General features: G+C 48.0%; 3 protein-coding genes across 4 annotated transcripts in view; 2 read left to right on the top strand and 1 right to left on the bottom strand.

Moving 5' to 3' along the window:
• Positions 1 to 1,149: 1,149 nt before the first annotated feature.
• On the top strand, positions 1,150 to 8,453 carry c18h6orf47 (chromosome 18 C6orf47 homolog). Its single transcript, XM_075450045.1, has 3 exons — positions 1,150 to 1,310; positions 1,591 to 2,880; positions 6,727 to 8,453. Coding segments are annotated over exons 2-3 (870 nt in total). The 5' UTR covers positions 1,150 to 1,310; positions 1,591 to 2,011; the 3' UTR covers positions 6,728 to 8,453.
• A 566-nt stretch (positions 8,454 to 9,019) lies between these two features.
• ppp1r11 (protein phosphatase 1, regulatory (inhibitor) subunit 11) lies at positions 9,020 to 17,937 on the bottom strand. The gene is made up of 3 exons (XM_075449862.1): positions 17,604 to 17,937; positions 13,716 to 13,824; positions 9,020 to 11,876 (listed from the first exon to the last, which is right to left on the bottom strand). The coding sequence occupies exons 1-3, from the start codon at positions 17,679 to 17,681 to the stop codon at positions 11,692 to 11,694; spliced, it is 372 nt and encodes a 123-aa protein (XP_075305977.1). The 5' UTR covers positions 17,682 to 17,937; the 3' UTR covers positions 9,020 to 11,691.
• Positions 17,938 to 18,132: 195 nt separating this feature from the next.
• The window catches only part of vars2 (valyl-tRNA synthetase 2, mitochondrial), a 44,090-nt gene continuing 42,957 nt past the window's right edge, over positions 18,133 to 19,265 (top strand). For both annotated transcript variants that reach the window (XM_075450172.1, XM_075450171.1), the window contains exons 1-2: positions 18,133 to 18,404; positions 18,711 to 18,899. In XM_075450172.1, coding sequence (XP_075306287.1) covers positions 18,711 to 18,899 — 189 coding nt within the window. In that variant the 5' untranslated portion in view covers positions 18,133 to 18,404. The remainder of the gene's footprint in view (positions 18,405 to 18,710; positions 18,900 to 19,265) is intronic.

Below are 19,265 nucleotides of genomic sequence, written 5' to 3'. Positions count from 1 at the left end.
TCTTGGCAACCATTTGATGTTATGACATCAAACTTCTAACACAGACTCAAAACCACGACGGTAAGAGGCCAAAGAAGTTTGGTGACATTTGGCCAATAGGTGGCGCTATATGTAGCAAGAATGCATTTTTGCTCATATCTTTGGACCCCTTGGTCCAAATTTCACAAATAAGGTACAGTTGGAATCCCTGGATGCAGACGAGCTCAACGCACCTCATGACGTCATCAGCGCCATATTGGATTTTCCGCCATTTTGAATTTAATCGAAAATCTTCAAAACGCATTTAAGGCCACGCATATTGTCCAATCTCCACGAGACTTGGCACATAGAATCTTCAGACCAAACCGCATATAAGTTATCATGTGGATTTTTTTATTACACTTCCGTTTAACCGTGGCAGCCAGGGCTCTAATTTAACACCAGCCAACCGGCCAAATGCTGGTGAAATTTCAATTTGGCTGGTAGAAAAGACCAACTTACTAGACACTTTAACCCCTTAGTGAGTGTGCGTTTGGCTGGTAAGATTAACATCTACTAGCCATTTTGGCTGGTGATGAAAAAAGTTAATTTAGAGCCCTGGTGGCAGCCAATCAAACTGTACGCCGACGCGCAAACGGGACATTTGGCCGTATCTCTGCGATGCATTGATGCATCGATGCCAAACTTAGTGCATGGACTCATGACCCCTTCCTGAGCAGCCCAAGCCTTGTCTATTGTGCCATTCTGCTAGGACCCCCACATCGCTGCTTGCAGCTATATTTTTCATTGTGTATGCTAACTGAAGCAGGAAGTGTTTTATCCAAATTCCATTTGTGATTGGCTAAAATACATCAGATATTGCGACTGCTTCCGGTCCCCCTGAGTCTACCTGCTTCTCTTTTCCTTTGCTCTGCACTTGGATTTGATATTTCTCTAACTACAGAGTCATTGTGTTCACGTGATTCTGTGTTGTCCCACAGACACGAGGAACCGGCACGTGCCCCGTAAGGATGCTCTTTATATTGTGCTGGGGGGGCGGACTCAATCATAAACACTCATTGTGTATAAAGTGTGTCCGGAGGCACATTTTCAAGCTAACGCAAAGACTCCTGGGTCCAGGCAGTTTCCGGCGGTGTGACCTTGGTTTTATTTTGAAGGCTCAGGACGCCCCGGAAGTGAGGCGTCTTTTGTTCTCGCGGAGCTGAGCGTGACTGTTTGTGAGGAATGTTTGGCTAAAAACGTTTCAGACACGGCACACAGATGTGGAGTTGATGACGTTATTTGACGCTAGCTTCGGTGCGACACACAAACTCCAGCTAACGTCGCCAAAGGTAAGCATTTAGCTTCTGTTTGGCGTCGGTTACCTTAAGAGACCTCAAACATTAGTTAACGATTTATTAATTTTGAAAGAAAGTTAGAAATAAGCGGACAGTTGTTGAATAGTCTTGCTTTAACTTGAGTTAAAGCCCTAAACGGCCTCTGAGTGTTTTAGGGATCTGCCCTGCGCAGCGGCAGCTAGCGCGCGGGGGTGTTGACGTGGAGCTGGGAGGACTTTGTGCTGAAGCCATCAACAAATCTCCTTTTCTTTTCTTTTCTGTCTTTTCTTTGCAGGCATGACAAGTGGAGGGACATTTGGGGAAAGTTAAACAAGTTGTGATGTGTTAGCTGCTACTGAGCTGAAGTCATGGCCGCCCACTGGTGCCGCAGCCAGGGCTAACTTCCTCCCCAGGACCGCTGAGACCGCTGCGGTGTGCAGCTCCAGGGCCCCAGGGCCCCAGGCTCGCCTTCAAACATGGAGATTGTTCTGGAATTGTCGCTACTTCACTAAGGGCTCTTTAAGTAATGCACTTTGGCCGACTGTTGGACTGGTTCTACACACCCATGGGCGTGTCTGTGGCTTGAAGACGTCACCGTGTCCAGCCGGGATCCTTCTGAGCAGATTCAGCTTCACAGGTCGGGAAATAAGGCGCAGAAGCCCATGACTGAGGGCCTCGCCTATTTAAATCACATCCAGTTAGACCTTTAAGAGAACATGGCATCTGTGTTGGGCAGAGCGTGGGGGTGGGTGCGCTCATGGGGCAACAGTGTCCCAGCTGAGAATACCCCAACTTTGACACCCGAGAGCCAAACGCAGCCAGGCAGAGGTGGCTGGGGCCAAAGGGTGTGGAGCCCCTGGATCTGGGGAGGGTGGAGAGGACAGAGTGCCCAGTGCCCAGGTGGTGCTGCAGAGGAGTTCTGGGAGGCGCAGGAGAAGCTTCAGCCCATGGGAAGCCCAGGGAAACAGGCGGAGGCCGCCTCCCAGCAGTCTGGGTGGTGGAGCAGATACGTCTCCACCTTGTATCTCTGGCCAAGAAAAACAGAGCCAGGTGGACTGAGACGGAGGAGAGGTGAAGCATGGGAGCAGGACATCGATGGGGACTTTTCTGACTATGGAACACCACCTCCGTCTCCTCCACCTTCCTCTCAGCTGACGTCTCCTTTTCGACTCTTTGCACACAGCTTGACGGTGGAGACCCTCCCAGAGCACTACGACATCTGCTTCAACTTCCTCCGCCACCTGTTCGACCTGTTTGTTGTGGCTTTCTTGTGGACGGTGTCCCCCCCTGCCAAGCTGATCCTGGAGGTGCTGGGGCTCCAGGGAGCGCTGAGGCTGTGGGTTCATGGCATGGCCATGTTTTTGGTCTCCACAGTGGGAATGGCAGGCTTACTGTGGCTGATCCAGGAGTATCTCCCTGAGTTTGCTCTGATCTACGGCATCGTGCAGGCGCTGGTGATATCAGTCAGTGTTCGACAGAGTGTGATCCTCGGTGTGGAGGAAGACAAAGAAGAGACTGACATGGAAGCCAAGAAGCCCGATGAAGTGAGAGACAGTAAGAAGCCTAAAGACGAGCTGAGAACATGGTAAGCCTCTTCATTCTTCTTTGAAACATTTAAAACACAGATTTAGAATCTTTTTCTGTGACAGATGGCAGCAGTTTATGCTTTTATATTCACAATGGTTGAATCAAAAAGTCTTTAAAATGACAACCCTTAGCATTACATTCCTATTCCCTTTCTCACTGGATGAGAAACACCAAGCTTGTGGCACACACGCAGGCCCGTGACACGCAGGCCCGTGACACGCAGGCCCGTGACACGCAGGCCTGTGACATGCTGTGACACACAGGCCTGTGACACGCAGGCCCGTCACACGCTGTGACACACAGGCCTGTGACACACAGGCCCGTGACACGCAGGCTCGTGACACGCAGGCTCGTGACACGCAGGCTCGTGACACGCAGGCTCGTGACACGCTGTGACACACAGGCCTGTGACATGCAGGCTCGTGACACGCAGGCCCGGGACACGCTGTGACATGCAGGCTCGTGACACGCAGGCCCGTCACACGCTGGCCCGTCACACGCTGTGACTAGACCCCGAAGCCGCCGCTAGGCATTATCATGAATGAAGGTAATACAATTTGTTAGCTATTGGGAGGGAGAGAGAGAGAAAGAGAGAGAGAGAGTGTGTGTGTGTGAGAGAAAGCGAGAGTTCCCACCAGTGATGCGCGGGCTGACCCGAAGCCAGCGGGCGCCTGCAGGCATCCGCCGTCACTCGCAGTTGCGGGTCATAAAAAAATATTTTTAATGATATTCGGGTTGCAATCGGTCGGGTCGTTTTGTCGTTTGAGATAAACATTAAAACATAACGTGGTAAACGTTTGTAATTCAAACAGTAGACACAATGTTCTATTAAATAAATAGGGCCTACACTTTATTGGCTGAATAACTGACGTACGTGGTCAGAAGTACAGTAGGTATGGAGACGGCAAGAGAGAAGGTCAAGTTGGGAGAGTGGAAGCTCCGCAAACACACACGCAGAAAAAGCCGAGATCATCAAAGATGATGAGCAAAGTGCAGGCTTTGTCATGTGCACCTCCTGTGAAGCAATGTATGCATTTGATAGCCACAAAACTGGAACGACCAACATGGCCCGTCACAAGTGTGGCACCGGGAAGCCATCGCAGCCAAAGAGTAAACAGACCAATTTTAACACCTTGAAAATTAATGCAGGTAGGCTATATGAGGTCCGTTGTGCGTTGCCAATGACGCTAGGATGTTCATTAAGACCATTGGCTACTTTTTTTAAAAGCGGGTCGGGTCAACATTTTTTCATAAATATTTCTTGCGGTCTGAGTTAACGGGCGGGTTAGTGGAAAAAGCGGTCTGTTGAGGGATGTTTTTTCGTCGACCCGCGCGTCACTGGTTCCCACCCCTTGGGCTTGAATTCTTTTTTTTTTTTCATGGTTCTCCGTTGTTCTTGAACTTTAATAAGTGACTGAGATAATACTGTAAATAAGACATGTATATGTATTTGTTCCCAATCAGTGTGCTTGAAAAGGTGTTTTTAATGACTTTTTTTTAAACTTTTAATAAACAAATGCTAAAATAAATACATTATTTGTTGTAGTACTATCCGTTTTTTTTTTGCTAACCTGTGTTGTGGAAATAGCCTATGTATATGTGTAACCAGTACACTGCATGTTGGGACCTTGTTAATCAGTAGAACGTAGACCATAGGCATGAAGTAACTGTATGAGCCATTTACAGCCATGAACATTTTGGTGGCTGCAGCAGCCATTAAGGTTTTGGCTGAGCCAGCTAGCCAGCCAATAATTTCATCAGCCAGCCACTATCCTAAATACAAACGGCTTCGGGGTCTAGCTGTGACACACAGGCCTGTGACATGCAGGCCCGTAAAACGCAGGCCCGTGACACACAGGCTCGTGACATGCTGTGACACACAGGCCCGTGACACGCTGTGACACGCAGGCTCGTGACACGCTGTGACACGCAGGCCTGGGACACGCTGGCCCGTCACACGCTGTGACACACAGGCCTGTGACATGCAGGCCCGTGACACGCAGGCTCGTGACACGCTGTGACACACAGGCCCGTGACACGCAGGCTCGTGACACGCTGTGACACGCAGGCTCGTGACACGCTGTGACACGCAGGCTCGTGACACGCTGTGACACGCAGGCTCGTGACACGCTGTGACACGCAGGCCCGGGACACGCTGGCCCGTCACACGCTGTGACACACAGGCCTGTGACATGCAGGCCCGTGACATGCAGGCCCGTGACATGCAGGCCCGTGACACGCAGGCTCGTGACACACAGGCTCGTGACATGCTGTGACACACAGGCCCGTGACACGCAGGCTCGTGACACGCTGTGACACGCAGGCCCGGGACACGCAGGCCCGGGACACGCTGTGACACGCAGGCCCGGGACACGCTGTGACACGCAGGCCCGGGACACGCTGGCCCGTCACACGCTGTGTCACACGCTGTGACACACAGGCTCGTGACACGCTGTGACACGCAGGCCCGGGACACGCAGGCACGTGACACGCAGGCCCGGGACACGCTGTGACACGCAGGCTCGTGACACGCTGTGACACGCAGGCCCGGGACACGCTGGCCCGTCACACGCTGGCCCGTCACACGCTGTGACACACAGGCCTGTGACATGCAGGCCCGTGACACACAGGCTCGTGACATGCTGTGACACACAGGCCCGTGACACGCAGGCTCGTGACACGCTGTGACACGCAGGCCCGTGACACGCTGTGACACGCAGGCCCGGGACACGCTGTGACACGCTGGCCCGTCACACGCTGGCCCGTCACACGCTGTGACACACAGGCCTGTGACATGCAGGCCCGTGACACACAGGCTCGTGACATGCTGTGACACACAGGCCCGTGACACGCAGGCTCGTGACACGCTGTGACACGCAGGCCCGGGACACGCTGGCCCGTCACATGCTGTGACACGCAGGCCCGGGACACGCTGTGACACGCAGGCCCGTAAAACGCAGGCCCGTGACACGTAGGCTCGTGACACACAGGCTCGTGACATGCTGTGACACACAGGCCCGTGACACGCTGTGACACGCAGGCTCGTGACACGCTGTGACACGCAGGCTCGTGACACGCTGTGACACGCAGGCTCGTGACACGCTGTGACACACAGGCCTGTGACATGCAGGCCCGTGACACGCAGGCTCGTGACACACAGGCTCGTGACATGCTGTGACACACAGGCCCATGACACGCAGGCCCGGGACACGCTGGCCCGTCACACGCTGTGTCACACGTTGTGACACACAGGCCCGTGACACGCAGGCTCGTGACACGCTGTGACACGCAGGCCCGGGACACGCAGGCACGTGACACGCTGTGACACGCAGGCCCGGGACACGCTGTGACATGCAGGCCCGGGACACGCTGTGACACGCAGGCCCGGGACACGCTGGCCCGTCACACGCTGTGACACACAGGCCCGTGACACGCAGGCTCGTGACACGCTGTGACACGCAGGCCCGGGACACGCAGGCACGTGACACGCTGTGACACGCAGGCCCGTGACAAATGGCTCTGGCTCCAATCAGCAGTGATGGAAATGCAGAACCTGATGGGATAGTTCTGCAGGGTTGTTATGCTGCCATTTATATTCCCAGATGTAAGGCAACACAAGAGGAAAAAGGCCCAGAGGGTCTGTACATTAGGAAGCCGGTGCATCTGCAGAGATGGAGCACGATGTTGTAGCTGGTGGAGAACTCGGTTCTTCCTCCTGTAGAAGCAGGGTGCTGTTGTTGGGCTCATATTTAGCCTGAAAGAGCCAAAGGCCACCATCTGCACACATCTGCACACATGCCCTGCTGTGTTGACCTCCTGACTGACACTTTTTCCTTTTCCACAGATGGAGAGAAGTGGCTGTGTTCAGGTTGCCCCCCCCCCCCCCCCCCCCCAGGCTGCGGGATGTCGGGCTGCACTGTGTGTTCTGCAGTGTGAACCAAGAATGGAAACTCCCTTTTTTACCAGTTCAGACAGATTGTACTTGCTCCACTTGATGTTCAACTCTTTATATATTCATTTTACAGATGTCTGTGTTCATATGATCTCCATATGATCAGCAGAAATGTCAAAAGTTTGATTCTAATCAGTCAGACTAAAGCAGGAGTGGTGAGTGAGTGGCCGGAGGCTGCCTGGTGCTCAGGTGCAGCTGGGCTGTCTTTAATCTTATTTCCTGTCCTGTGGGAGTGCTTTCTGCACTATGCAGTCACAGCTCAGTCAGACATGTTCATCACTACAACAGGGGTCTTCCAAGCCACAGCATCGGAGTCTTTTTGTGTCAGAAAGGGGGGTGATGAGGCACGGATCACAGAAACACCTCGGTGCATGTGAGCGCTGGGCAGAATCTCTGGACCCACCCAGAGCCTCTGAGGGGCTGCACACTAAAAGGAAAGGACTCCCACCCACACTAAAAGGAAAGGACCCCCACCCACACCCACTGGCTGTGGCACAGCACCTCCTCCTGTGCTGGTAAAGGTCAAATAGAGATTAGAATAGTATACATTCCCTTTGAGGTACAGTGTATTCATTGGAATCAGTAATTTGACCTATGAATTATCAGTGCTGCACTGTAAGCTGACACAAAGCGTTGGGTCTGGCCACATGACCTTTAATCCACAGTTTAGTGTGGCGCTGCTGCTTCTTCACTCTGATGAGGGTTGGTTAGTTAGTTAGTGACCTGAGCCAACGCAGTTCTCTCAGGGGCGTTGGGAATGTGTGTTCACTGCTCAGTGGAGACCTGGTTCTGCTAAGGGCCCAGAGACCTGGGAGGAGGCCGGCAGCTGGTGACACTCCACCATGGACTGCATTAAAGCTGAGCATCGGCTGACTGAATGGCAGGAAGAGGACTGGCCCTGTGTTTCTCTGTCACCTCAACTGCATCTTTCTGAACCACCAACTGCTCATTTCTGCATTCTACCTGACTTTAACTCAATAAAGTTTCGTCTGAAATGCTCCACCTGTCAGTCTTGTGTTGCCCATTACATGGAACTGCTAAACATGCTAAAACACGACATCAGGTGTGTGTTCTTCTGTGATCTGTGGTCCACAGACCTGAAGCAGGGACAGCTTTTCAGGTCATTTTCAGCTTTAGTTCCTCCTGCTCTCACCTACAGTAACTGGGCTGTAAATAACTGCAGCTCTGTGATGGGACTTTAAACACCAAACAAAAACTTCCCATGATGCATCTGTTCAGGCTGCTGCAGATTAAACAGTCCCGATGAACCTTTTGGTTGCTGGTTTATTTGTTACTCTGAATTTGTTTGTTTCTTTTCAAATCCAGCTGTTTACGTTCAGTTCATGATCACAGAACAGATTTTATTTCTGTCTCAGTTTTATATTCAGTAAAACTGCTTCTTCTTTATGTCTCTGAACACACATCTGGCTCCTGGTGTCATCCAGCATGAAAACGCAGATTCTGAGTCAGCCCGACTATCACAGCCTGGAAGATGTGGACTAGCGCCGGACCACCACCACAGTCCCCCAAATCTGACAGAATCCTTTAAAGGAAACCTCAGTGACCAGTGGAGCTTCATTAGATGATCAGGAGAATAAGTTGATATTTGGATGACTGCAGTCATTAAAGTTTGCTGGTTTTCTTACCCATAAATTCATTTTTTTAAATGAAGGCGTCACATTGTCTTTGACTGCTTTCTTATTATTCTGACACTTTCAAACTTCCACAGGGAAAATATCACACTTTCATTCATTCATTTTTTTAAAATTGCCCCAAAACTTCAGGAACAATCCCAAAAGCAGAGCGAGTCTGCAGCTCGTGTGTCACCTGCTGACCTGTGGTACATGAGATGCTGTTCAATATTTGAAACACTTTAAGGCTAATTAAAAAAAGTCAACCTGCTCAGCACCTGGCACGCATTTCAGCTCAGCATACCTGCTTGTGGCTGTGCACATGTGGCCTGGAGCTCCAGAGGTGTCGGTTCAGTCGGTGGCTTTGCAACAATGAGGCACATTGTTTTGTTCCCTCATTAACAAATCAGTGCAGTGTTAAGATTTTTAGTGTAAAGTTGCTTAATGAGTATCAATCATTGGTTCTTTTTCCCTTTGCGAGCCAGTTTCACATCATTTGGAGGTGACTGGAAAGACTTCACAGAGAAGACACACCAACACACTGTAGTCTGTCATTTTAATCGCAGTTCAAAACTTTAATTCACATTTAATCTGCTCCATTATGCCAACATTATATACAGAAAGGTGCATCACCAGTACGAGAACCATGTACATATGTAACACTGAAGATGGTACAGAGGCAGTGGTTTAAATCAAAGACCCGCAGTACTGTCACGTACCAAACTGTGAAAGCAAAGATGGTGGTGGCGGTGATGATGGAGTCTGTGTCAGACGTTCTGGACCAGCACCTTGGTTTATTTACCTCTCAGCAAAGTAATGTGAGAACTGCAGAGCACAGCACTAAAAGCACAAACAGCCATCATCTTTAAGCAGACGGGCAGATTAGTTTCCTGGCTGCCAGCTAAACGTGACGGGAGCCTCTGAGCACATCCTAAGAATGAAAGTGAAGGTGTGCAGTGACAGAACGGTCACCCACACAATCATGTTCACTCAGCCGTCCTGTTGCACACGAACACAAAGAAAAATCTCACATGCTCAGTGGATGTAAGCAGATCTTTCTGTTAATCAGTTCAGATCCGTCCGGTCAAAGATTTCAACAGTGTAGTTGTAGTTCTCATCAATCATATAGAACCAAAAACAGGGGTGCGTGGGACTGGAGGTGTTTCTCCACTTCATTTCTCGGTCACCCCCTTATTGGGACGCTGAACGGATTTTTGGGGTTAATGCATCTTATTGGAGAACTTAAAAATGGAATGATAGCAGCCAACTCTGTCTTCTGGATTCTCACAGAGCAGAACACTAACTGCCACAACAGAGTCAGAACAGGTGCTGAATGTAGAAACAGATGAGTGGACTGTGTGCAGCACTACTTCAGCTTCTTAGCTGGGGTTTTAAACCTACAAATGTTCTTATTTTATCACCTGTTCTCCACTTTTCTCTTTGTTGGTGTTAACATTATGTTTAGTGCATGTTCAGCTGGGCCTCTCAGGGTCACACAACCTGGAACTAATCAACTTGAAGTGCCTCAGGAAACAGCAGGCTCAGATCAGAACAATAACCCTGTCTGAGGTGACCTGAAGAAGCTAGCTAACATTTGCAAAGAACTACAACGCACAAATGAGATTGTCATCAACTCAGCTGTAAAACAGGGCTGTGGTCTGAGTATTAGTCCAGGTGGATATGTGGATAAATCTCATGAAGCTTCACGACTCCTTCAGTCTCTGTCAGAGGTCTAAATCTGGGATGTGAGCTCATTTTATTGTACGATTGTTCATTAAGCCCTTTCATCCTTCACTGAGAGACTTCGACAGGTACAACTGAGGGCAAGTCATATTAATCTCAACAATTTTTGGCCATGACGATCCACTTAACGGGGAGCAAGCTGAACAAAAGCAGATTTAGGCTCACGTTTCAGAAAATGTCTTCTACTCAATAATCAAACCAACTTAACAGCCGCTGAACAACAGCCGCCGCTGAACAACAGCCGCCGCTGAACAACAGCCGCAGCTGAACAACAGCCGCCGCTGAACAACAGCCGCCGCTGAACAACAGCCGCCGCTGAACAACAGCCGCCGCTGAACAACAGCCGCTCTTACACTGATGGCAGATCTAACACATTAGATGGGAGGTGCAGAGAGCACCTCATCAGCCATCTCTAATATGAACAGCCAATACAGAGTGAAATCAATGCGCGTGTCCTGTATTCTGTCCTAATCCTCACGTACTGGCTTGTAATTGTAATATTTCACCACATCCTACTCTGGTCCAGTAAGTCAAGTATTAGCAGGAATTAAGACCAGCTAACAAATCCTAGAAGCTTTTTCCAGCACATGTAGATCCATTAGGCCAGCAGCCTGCTGGGGAATGAAGGCAGTGCAACCCTCCGTTGGACTCACACATACTGCACTGCATTACTTTTGGGCTGTATTGGTTTTTTTCTGGTAATTCTTGACAAATCACAGACAAATCACCAATATGGATCTGTCTGGGGACTCTGTCAAAATCCATCTCATGTGCCTTAGTGGGACTCAGAGTAGAAGGGAAACAGATGGAGACGGAGCCCTGCTGACTGGAGAGCGACCATGAATCCAGTGTTTAAACCTCCAACTCTAACCAAACCAACAGAAAAGTGGGAACTAAAACTGTTCATTCCAAAACTTGTGAGGGCACTTATTCTCTTTCTGACATTCGGAAAACCTAATGACTAATAATTCTCTGGAGAAAATTAACTGAAACGTTCTGTCAGAAAATTCATCTGCATCCACCAGAAGAAGCCACAGCGCAGGATTTCAACTGGATACTTTTCTGCTGTTTGCCAATGTTTCATGGATTTTAGAATGTGATGGACTATAAACCCAGCACAGAGAAAGACTGCAAACCAACAGCTGCCTGGAAAACAAAGAGCATTTCAAACTTTCTATGGATATTGCTCTATAGCGGCTTTAGGATGCATTTGGTACGAGATTTGCTGCAAAAGTATTAAAACATGCAGAAACCCTTTGAAATTCCAACATGTATTACTTAGTGGTTTGAAAGAAGGCATTATTCTAAGTGAGTGAGCAGGATCTGATCTGAGCAGGATCTGAGCAGTCCAGAGGCCGGAACTTTCTGACATCGGGCCCGTCTGTACCCTTCTGATGGCACTAAGCTAAAACATAAGTGCAGTATTGTGATAAGTTGTGGTGAGACTTCCCCCCTCAGAGCCCTAATCATCCAGCGCTACTCATTAGTGGGCGTGCGGCCCTCCAGAGTTGGGGGGAGCCGTGGTCCCCCCGTCCCCCCTCTGTCCGTGGCCTCTCCTGCCGTGGCCCAGGATACAGTGAGCACTTCCGCATCCCTCTTCGTCATCGTCTCCTTCGCTTTCAGATGACGACTCTCCGAACTGTCTGGGCTTCTCATAAATACAGCAGCCTGGAAGAAAACACGAGGGATTAGGGTGGAGCCAGCTGCACCTGCTCTTAGGGTGGAGGGAGGACATGCTGACACAGTTGGGAGGAGTTTCTCCTATTTTCTCTCTGGACATCAAACAGCAGCCTGTTTCAAACATTTCTGATGGAACTACAGCTCGTTTAATCAGAAATGTTCAGACTTCTCGCTTTAAAAATATGAAGGAAATAGGCAAATAGAAGGAATAGCTGTGATTAGACAGTAAAACAGGTGGGGGGGGGGGCAGAGCTCAGTATCAGACACTGTGTGGAAATGTACATGTTTCCAGGTGGGATCCACAGCGTTCCACCTGCTGAGCATTCCTCATGTTTCCAGCTCATTTATGGAGCTCATGCACGGGCTGGTTACTGAGTACCCCCACGTTCTGATGCTGGGGTGGGCTCTGTGCACAGCCCTGTCACACGGGCTGGTTACTGAGTACCCCCACGTTCTGATGCTGGGGTGGGCTCTGTGCACAGCCCTATTTCTCACAGAAGACCCTGTTGGAAGTGGAACCTGAACAACTCATGGCTCAAGTTTGATTTGGTTTTAAAAAACATCTAAAAACCTGAGAAAAAGCTAAGTGAGCTTCTTATGAGCATCATCATTCACATCTGACCCTATCACACCTTGTCCTTCTGTCACGTTACCCTGCATCGTCTCTGCTGGAGGCGTCTTTGTCAGCCTCCAAATCCTGACAACAAATTCCATGTATAGCTGGGAATGTGCGCCCTTCAGATGGAGGACTGTTTTACCTCCCACATCTGAAGGGAAAGAGCCAAAGAACTAGCAGATTCTTCAGGGATACGTTCACATTTTGGAACTGCAGCAACCAGCCAGTTGTAACTTTCTTAACTGTTTGTGCATTTACAGCCAGTGTATTCATTCCAGCTGACTGTGGGGTGGTCTCTGAGCATGCAGGATGGACAGTTAGTCAGGACCTTTAGTGCAGTTTATACTACACACGAACGCACATCTTTGAAATGCTCAGTGTCCATTTTGTGTCGTTTCAATCCGCCACATCCATGCAGATATCTTCAGATGAAGGGAGTGGAAGAGGGGAGGAGCATCAGAAATAGAATAGAATAGAAAAATACTTTATTCATATGATATATATTCATATAGCTTATAAGCAGAGAGGGTGGGTCCAGTTACCTGTGTCTCCGACCCCCCTGAGCCCCCTGACCCCTGGGGGGGCAGTGACACAGGTGACTGGCACCACCCTCTGCTTATAAGCTGACACTCCCCACCATCCAGCTCAGAACTGAAGAAGCCTTTCAGATGAGGTGAAACCTCTTCAGGCTGGTAGGATAGTTCAGCAGATTGATCACAGTCCTACCTTCAGTTCATCTGTTTATGTTGTGTGTCATGAATAGTTGGTCAATCAATGTGCATTTATGAGCACTTTCAGAGAACATCCTTTTGTGTGCATACATGTGTGTGTATGTGGCACTCGTGGGGAATTGGATGGGTGCTTTTCTATTTGCATCTTATTGGCTAAGCAAAGCACTTTGGGTTGCATGTGTTGGTCTGAAAAGTGCTTTAGAAATAAAGAGGATTGATTTTCTTCCTGCATTGACCAAATCACCTGAGACCTGCACTAAACGGGCTGTTAGAACATTTAGGAGAGTCTTCATTTCTGTTGGAGTAATGGACTGTCTAACGTGTTGTGTTTGGAACTGGCAATGATTTCAGGATCTGCTGAAAACAGATGAATGCATTCTGCCTGCCATCTGTTCAGAGCTGAGCATGGATGCTGCTGAAGCTGCTGGTGTTTCACACACTGTTAACATGTGTGTGTGTTGATGGGGTGTATGAACTCACACTTGGAGGACCTTCTTCCCAGGTGCTCATTGTCCACAGTGTCACTGGACCACTCCACCTTCTTCTCAGTCTTCCTCTTCCTCAGCTTGATTGTCAGGCTTCGCCCCTCCTGGAAGAAATCCCATGAGAGACTGAGTATCAAATCTAAAACATGTCAACAGTACTGTCCTGGGTCCAAATGACATTTTTAAATCATTTGAAACAGTTAAAAACTCATTTAAACTAGCAAATAAAGACTTATTTAGTTCCCTACGACTAAGAGCCTTCCATAATACACATGTAAAAGCAAATATCAGCAGAAAGCCAGGTGCCAGATGTCAGTCCACCTCCTTGTCACGGCTGAGGTGCCCTTGAGCAAGGCACCGTACCCCCATGCTCCCCGGGCGCTGAATGGCTGCTCACCGCTCATTCTCCATACCTCCAAGATGGTTTCTAACCTGTACGCATGCCCGCTGCGCTGCAATGGCAACGCGTCAGTGGAGAGAGCTTTTAGACGTTTCTTTGTCGTAGCACAAATGAAAAAGAAACCAATTGGAATGAAACAACCACGGTGGAGACTGGACCAGTCATGTGACACAGACCAAGCATGTATAATCAGGTTACAGCACATTTATAATAAAAATAATCACTTGCCATCATTGCAGCCATCTCATCTATGATTTTGCTATTTTAGCCTTTAAAATGTAAATAAACTGTAAAACTGATTATAAGTCAGATCAATTGTTCCTTTATTTTGGCTGATGTAGAACGGTGGTTGGGTTTGTATTGTGTAAAGCTTAAATACTGTTTCACGTGGCTTACAGATCTCTGTAATGGGACTGCAGAACAGGGATTCCAAACACTGATGTGTGAGAGCTGACCAAAACGCATGAGCTCAATCAGAACACAATGACTGGTGCATCAAACTCTGCTGGTAAAAACAGAAGTGTGCTGCATGGACACATCCTTCAGCATTCTAAGAAACAATTCTTTAAGTAGTGCCATATCTAAGCCTGCAAACAGCAGACAAATGCCTTCTAAAATGGCATATTCACGCTCTGCAATGATGCAGGGTCCTGAACCAAACCCTGTGCAGGCCAAAGTGGCTCTTCATGCACAAAGTGAACCATGTGCAAATCTCTAATGAGGAGCTCCATGCACACTGATTTGTGCACCAGCATTCAGCAACATGAGCTTTTGGAGAAAATGTAGTCCACTGTCACAGATATTGGTGTGTGCTTGTGAAAGGACTCATATGTGGTGAAGCTTCACATATTCAGCATCCAAGATGTGGAAGAGCTTTGGTCTTGAGTGCGATCTCACAGTTGGGACAATTCTCTATTCTCCAAGTTCTTTTGGTTAAAGACAAAAAGTGTCTGAAGTTTTAGATGGTCCTCGTGGAAAAGTCACTGAGTATATTCAGATCATAAAAGATGTCTAATGCTTTATGCACAAAGATTCATACATAGATGTGGCCAACTGCAAGGCCCTGTGCAGTATGACACTTTGCACACTCATCTAACAGTTCCTTCTATCACTTGTGTTGGACAGTCATTTCTGATAAGCATGGCTTTCTCCCAGAATTGGGCTGGTTTATTACTTTTGAGTTGAGTGCAGACATCAGCCCCCCACACAGACACAGAGGGAACTGCCAGCTCCCTCACCAACGATCAAAACCAATCAACACCTTGGTGTAGGCAGCGAGTTGTTGCCGTCCATGTGAGATGTTGTTGAGACGTCTTGTTCTGTAAGATGTGAGCTGTACCCATTCTAACAGCCCCGAACGCACCATCTTCTGTGGAAATACTGTGTACATTCAGATGTTGTGTTCCCATCTGTGCCATGCCAAACCCAAGCCAGTTAAAAACCCACAGCTACAGCAGTTTTTGGGCACCCAGGTGAATGAAACCCTTTCACACTGCACTCTTAAGCCAGATGTTAGCATGTGAGAGAGGCTTTTTGGAGCAGTGAGAAACAGCTTGAGAGAGATTTGTGTTGCCAGACCAGAGGCGGTTTAAAAAGGGTCCAACATTTACTACAGATGCTTTGGGGCAATACAGTCTGACAGATCAGTGTTCATTACTCTGCTTGGAATGATTAGACACAGGAATAGGCAGTGGAGAAAACCACACCACCTGAATGAGCCATTGCTTCCTCTCCAGTTTCTGATCCCCATTCTGAGCAGTTTTCCCTGTCACTACCTGATGTGAGTCACACACGCACACGCACATGCACACCAGTGGCGGCTGCTGACTTTTAAAACAGGGGAAGCCCATATTACGCGTTCAGAGTTGTAGAGGCTCGTGCCATCCCAAAGCAGAAGATAGCAAAGTTAAAAATAATTAGTTTTAACAGGTGTGTGTAGTATGACAAGTATGCCCAGCAAATACACAGAAAGAAGGTATAGACTTTGAAAATTCACACAGCAAGGCCAAAATCAAGTATGATGGAATCTAAGGCCTGTAAATGGCTGGATCTGTGGCTGGATCAGAATCTGTGGAGCATTTTTCCCTGTCATAATGAATACTTAGAATTTGATGGTGGTGGTAAGTATTCTTAAAAAGAAACAACTAAAAGTATGAGTGAAACTCCATCAGCACTTTCACAGACAACCAGTCTCTTTCGTATCCGCTTTGGGACTGAAGTTCCAGCGTGCTTCTCCCCGCTTAAAAATTCGGCTGCCACAGAATCTCTCATGATGGACAAACGCTAACTCCAATCATCCCGACACAGCCCCTCATATTGTCACGCCCACGTCTAATCTACCCCCAGAGACGCCGGGCAGCCTCGGAAGTGATGAGTTTTTGTTGATTTAACCAATGATGACCTAGAATTGTAAAAAAAAAAAACTCTCCTCTCCCGCCCCCTCCTGAAGCCCGGCAGCCCTCGGCTCGGAAGCCCGGCTGTTAGTGGCGGCTTCATAACATGATTTCCTCAGTGAACGGCGGCGATTTCAGAACAAATCACTTCATTAAGCTACAGGACAACATGTTGGAGTTATGAAAGTAAATGCAGTATTGGGCATATCTTGTGTTTTGTGAATAACTGTTTTATCGTCAATTTAACATTGAAGATGTAGCAATTTCGCCAGAGAATGGGAGAGGCTGCCCGGCTTCCCCTGTTGTCTCTGAATAGCCGCGGCTGATGCACACGCACATGCACAAGCCTGAAACAGGATGAAGGCTGCAGAGAGCACCAGCAGGTACGGCAGTTTCCACTTCCTGCCATCACCAGTGAATGTGTCTTCTTACAGCATGTCTCTGTGTAGCTGTTGGCTTCCACAGTGAGTGATCTTCTGCAGTACAATCAGAGACGCACATCGGACAGTTGCAAGCACAAACATTTTTTAAGGGCAACAGCCACTCGGCATCCTGCAACATTTTGTTAATGGCCCGATGTTGCAACTTTGGTTATGCAGTTGGTCACACTGGCGTTCAGAGGCTGCACCTCCGCTGTTGTCCGGCTGAAAGCAGGTGGATCTGGCCAGCTTGATAAGTTTTATGTTCTGATTTCCCCTTAACATGATAGGATAGTTTGTTTTTCCAGAACAGCTGGAATATCTGAGTGTGAAAGCTGTCACGGTCCTGAGGCATGCCTCTAACCATCCAGGCGAACACTCATCACTCCTAACTGTGCCGAGATGTTTCACATAAGCCCAACATCCGGTTTCTGTGCTGTCAGAAGCATCCAGCTAACGTGCTTTCATACAAGTTCATTTAAAGCAGCTGACGCACAAGACGCATCATGAAGCTGTACAAGGAAGAGAATGCAACTCGTTCTTTTTCATGCCAAATAGATGGAGTCTGTCAATAAGCTGCGCAGCTTCATTAGCGCTCAAAGGGTCCAATGTGTAGCAGCTGTTCGGCAGAGCAGACAAAATGTCTTCCTAACGGACTGTTGAGCATTTACCTGCTGAGGAGGCGGCGGTGTGCTTGTCTGAACAGTCTCCGTTATTGTCTCACTTGATGTCCCAGGAACCTCCGCCATCCCTGGAGCTGCTAAGCTAACGCTACCGTTAGCTTGCTTTGGGGTGCAAAAGAGCTGGAGTCGGGCGTCTGTGATGTTCAATAGCAGGTTATGGTAGCTACAAGAACTGCCCGAGATTTTCCAACATACAACCTGTGTGGGGAGGGAAGAATAAAGTTGACCTGAGGATTACGACGTGTAGCACGCAGCTATAGACTACACAAGTCTAGTGGGAAAAATAAATCGGCCCGACTCAAACCGGAAGTAAAACATTTTTCACAGGAGGAAACCGTATCAGTTGTGGGACCGGCGGACTTTGGCATACAATATATGCCAATATATATTGTATATATATATATATATAAAAATATAAAATATATAAAGGAAATTAATGAATAGAATACACCAATAGTGTACATGGTGTTAGGTATGGAACTGTACAGTTCTTGGACTTCAGTTCAACTTGACAGCGGAACTTTCGTGGGGGAAGTATTTCTAGACGGACAAAGTTTTATTTCCTGTTGTCCGTGACGTTATATCAGCCCGTCAACAAACTGGATTCTCGTGCTGATAGTATTAACAGAGCTCTATGAAATGGCACCGATTTTACTAAAGGATACAGTGATGTGAATTTGGCCCAAAAATAGCTGCATTATTTAAGGCCTCCCATGGGTTACAGGGGCAGCTAGCTAGGTTAAAAGGTCGCGGCTGGCGGGTCTGATCACCCGGTGTTCTGAAAGCACAGTAAGTGTACTGAGCCTGATGATATTCTGCAGAAAAACACATTTCACCTAAAACATCAGCTTATTTTTCAGTAACAAAAAAGGCTTGAAAAGTGACATAAGTATGGTTCTTTGTGTTCGTTTCCACTGTGAAATACGTAATTATTTTTTATTTATTTCGTTTATTTGACAGGGACAATACAAGCAGACATACAAATCAAAGCTTGTAGCTGATGTGATGCATACAGAGTATAGCAACAAGTGCTAATTTACAACTCCCGTCCCTGGTTAGGCTTTTCTAAAAATTAAATCTAAATTTCTATTAAAGATGTGGAGGGCAGGTCATTCTGCGAGTTGGAGGCTGACATGGAAGGGTGCAGCCAGACTGTGTTCCAACAACCCTCCAAAACCTTTGTCCTCCCTCTCATCTCCTCTGAACTCCTCTCCACGGCCCCAAGCTGAGAAACAGAGGCGTAGGCGACAGCGGGAGAAGGCCATACTGTCAAGTCAACACATTGTGAGTGTGGAAAATGCAGAACATCAGTTCCTTTTTGTTTCAGATATTTAGCACCATGATCATCTTGGAGGTCATAACAGGAAAAGGTTTAAAAGTTATTGGCTAAGTTAAGGCTCTTACCATAATAAACTCAAAATACAAGAGTATAGCTCATGTGGCTAATTGCAGGTTGTAACCTCATCAAGAATTGTGGGAAGAAACCGTCAAATATCAAGATGACTCGTAGCAGTGAGCTGTTGTCAACCATGACAAAACCAAAAGAAAAGTTTGAGCCGTACCGTATATATTGCATGATTTCCCAATTCATAAGAAAAGATTCAAGTTAGCATTAGTAGTTAAAGCAGACTTTTTAGCCCCTCTCTTTTT

This window comes from Odontesthes bonariensis, chromosome 18 (genome assembly GCF_027942865.1).
Source record: "Odontesthes bonariensis isolate fOdoBon6 chromosome 18, fOdoBon6.hap1, whole genome shotgun sequence".
NCBI lineage: Eukaryota > Metazoa > Chordata > Actinopteri > Atheriniformes > Atherinopsidae > Odontesthes > Odontesthes bonariensis.
The sequence above is the reverse complement of the archived record's forward strand: the minus strand, read 5'-3'. Positions and strand labels throughout refer to the sequence as shown.

Coding starts and splice junctions, on each gene's coding strand:
- c18h6orf47 (XM_075450045.1), top strand. CDS start 2,012: ATGGCATCTGTGTTGGGCAGAGCGTGGGGGTGGGTGCGCTCATGGGGC.
- ppp1r11 (XM_075449862.1), bottom strand. CDS start 17,681: ATGGCGGAGGTTCCTGGGACATCAAGTGAGACAATAACGGAGACTGTT. Junction 13,825..17,603: donor CACCGCCGCCTCCTCAGCAG/GTAAATGCTCAA, acceptor GATTTCTTCCAG/GAGGGGCGAAGCCTGACAAT. Junction 11,877..13,715: donor GGGAAGAAGGTCCTCCAAGT/GTGAGTTCATAC, acceptor GTTTTCTTCCAG/GCTGCTGTATTTATGAGAAG.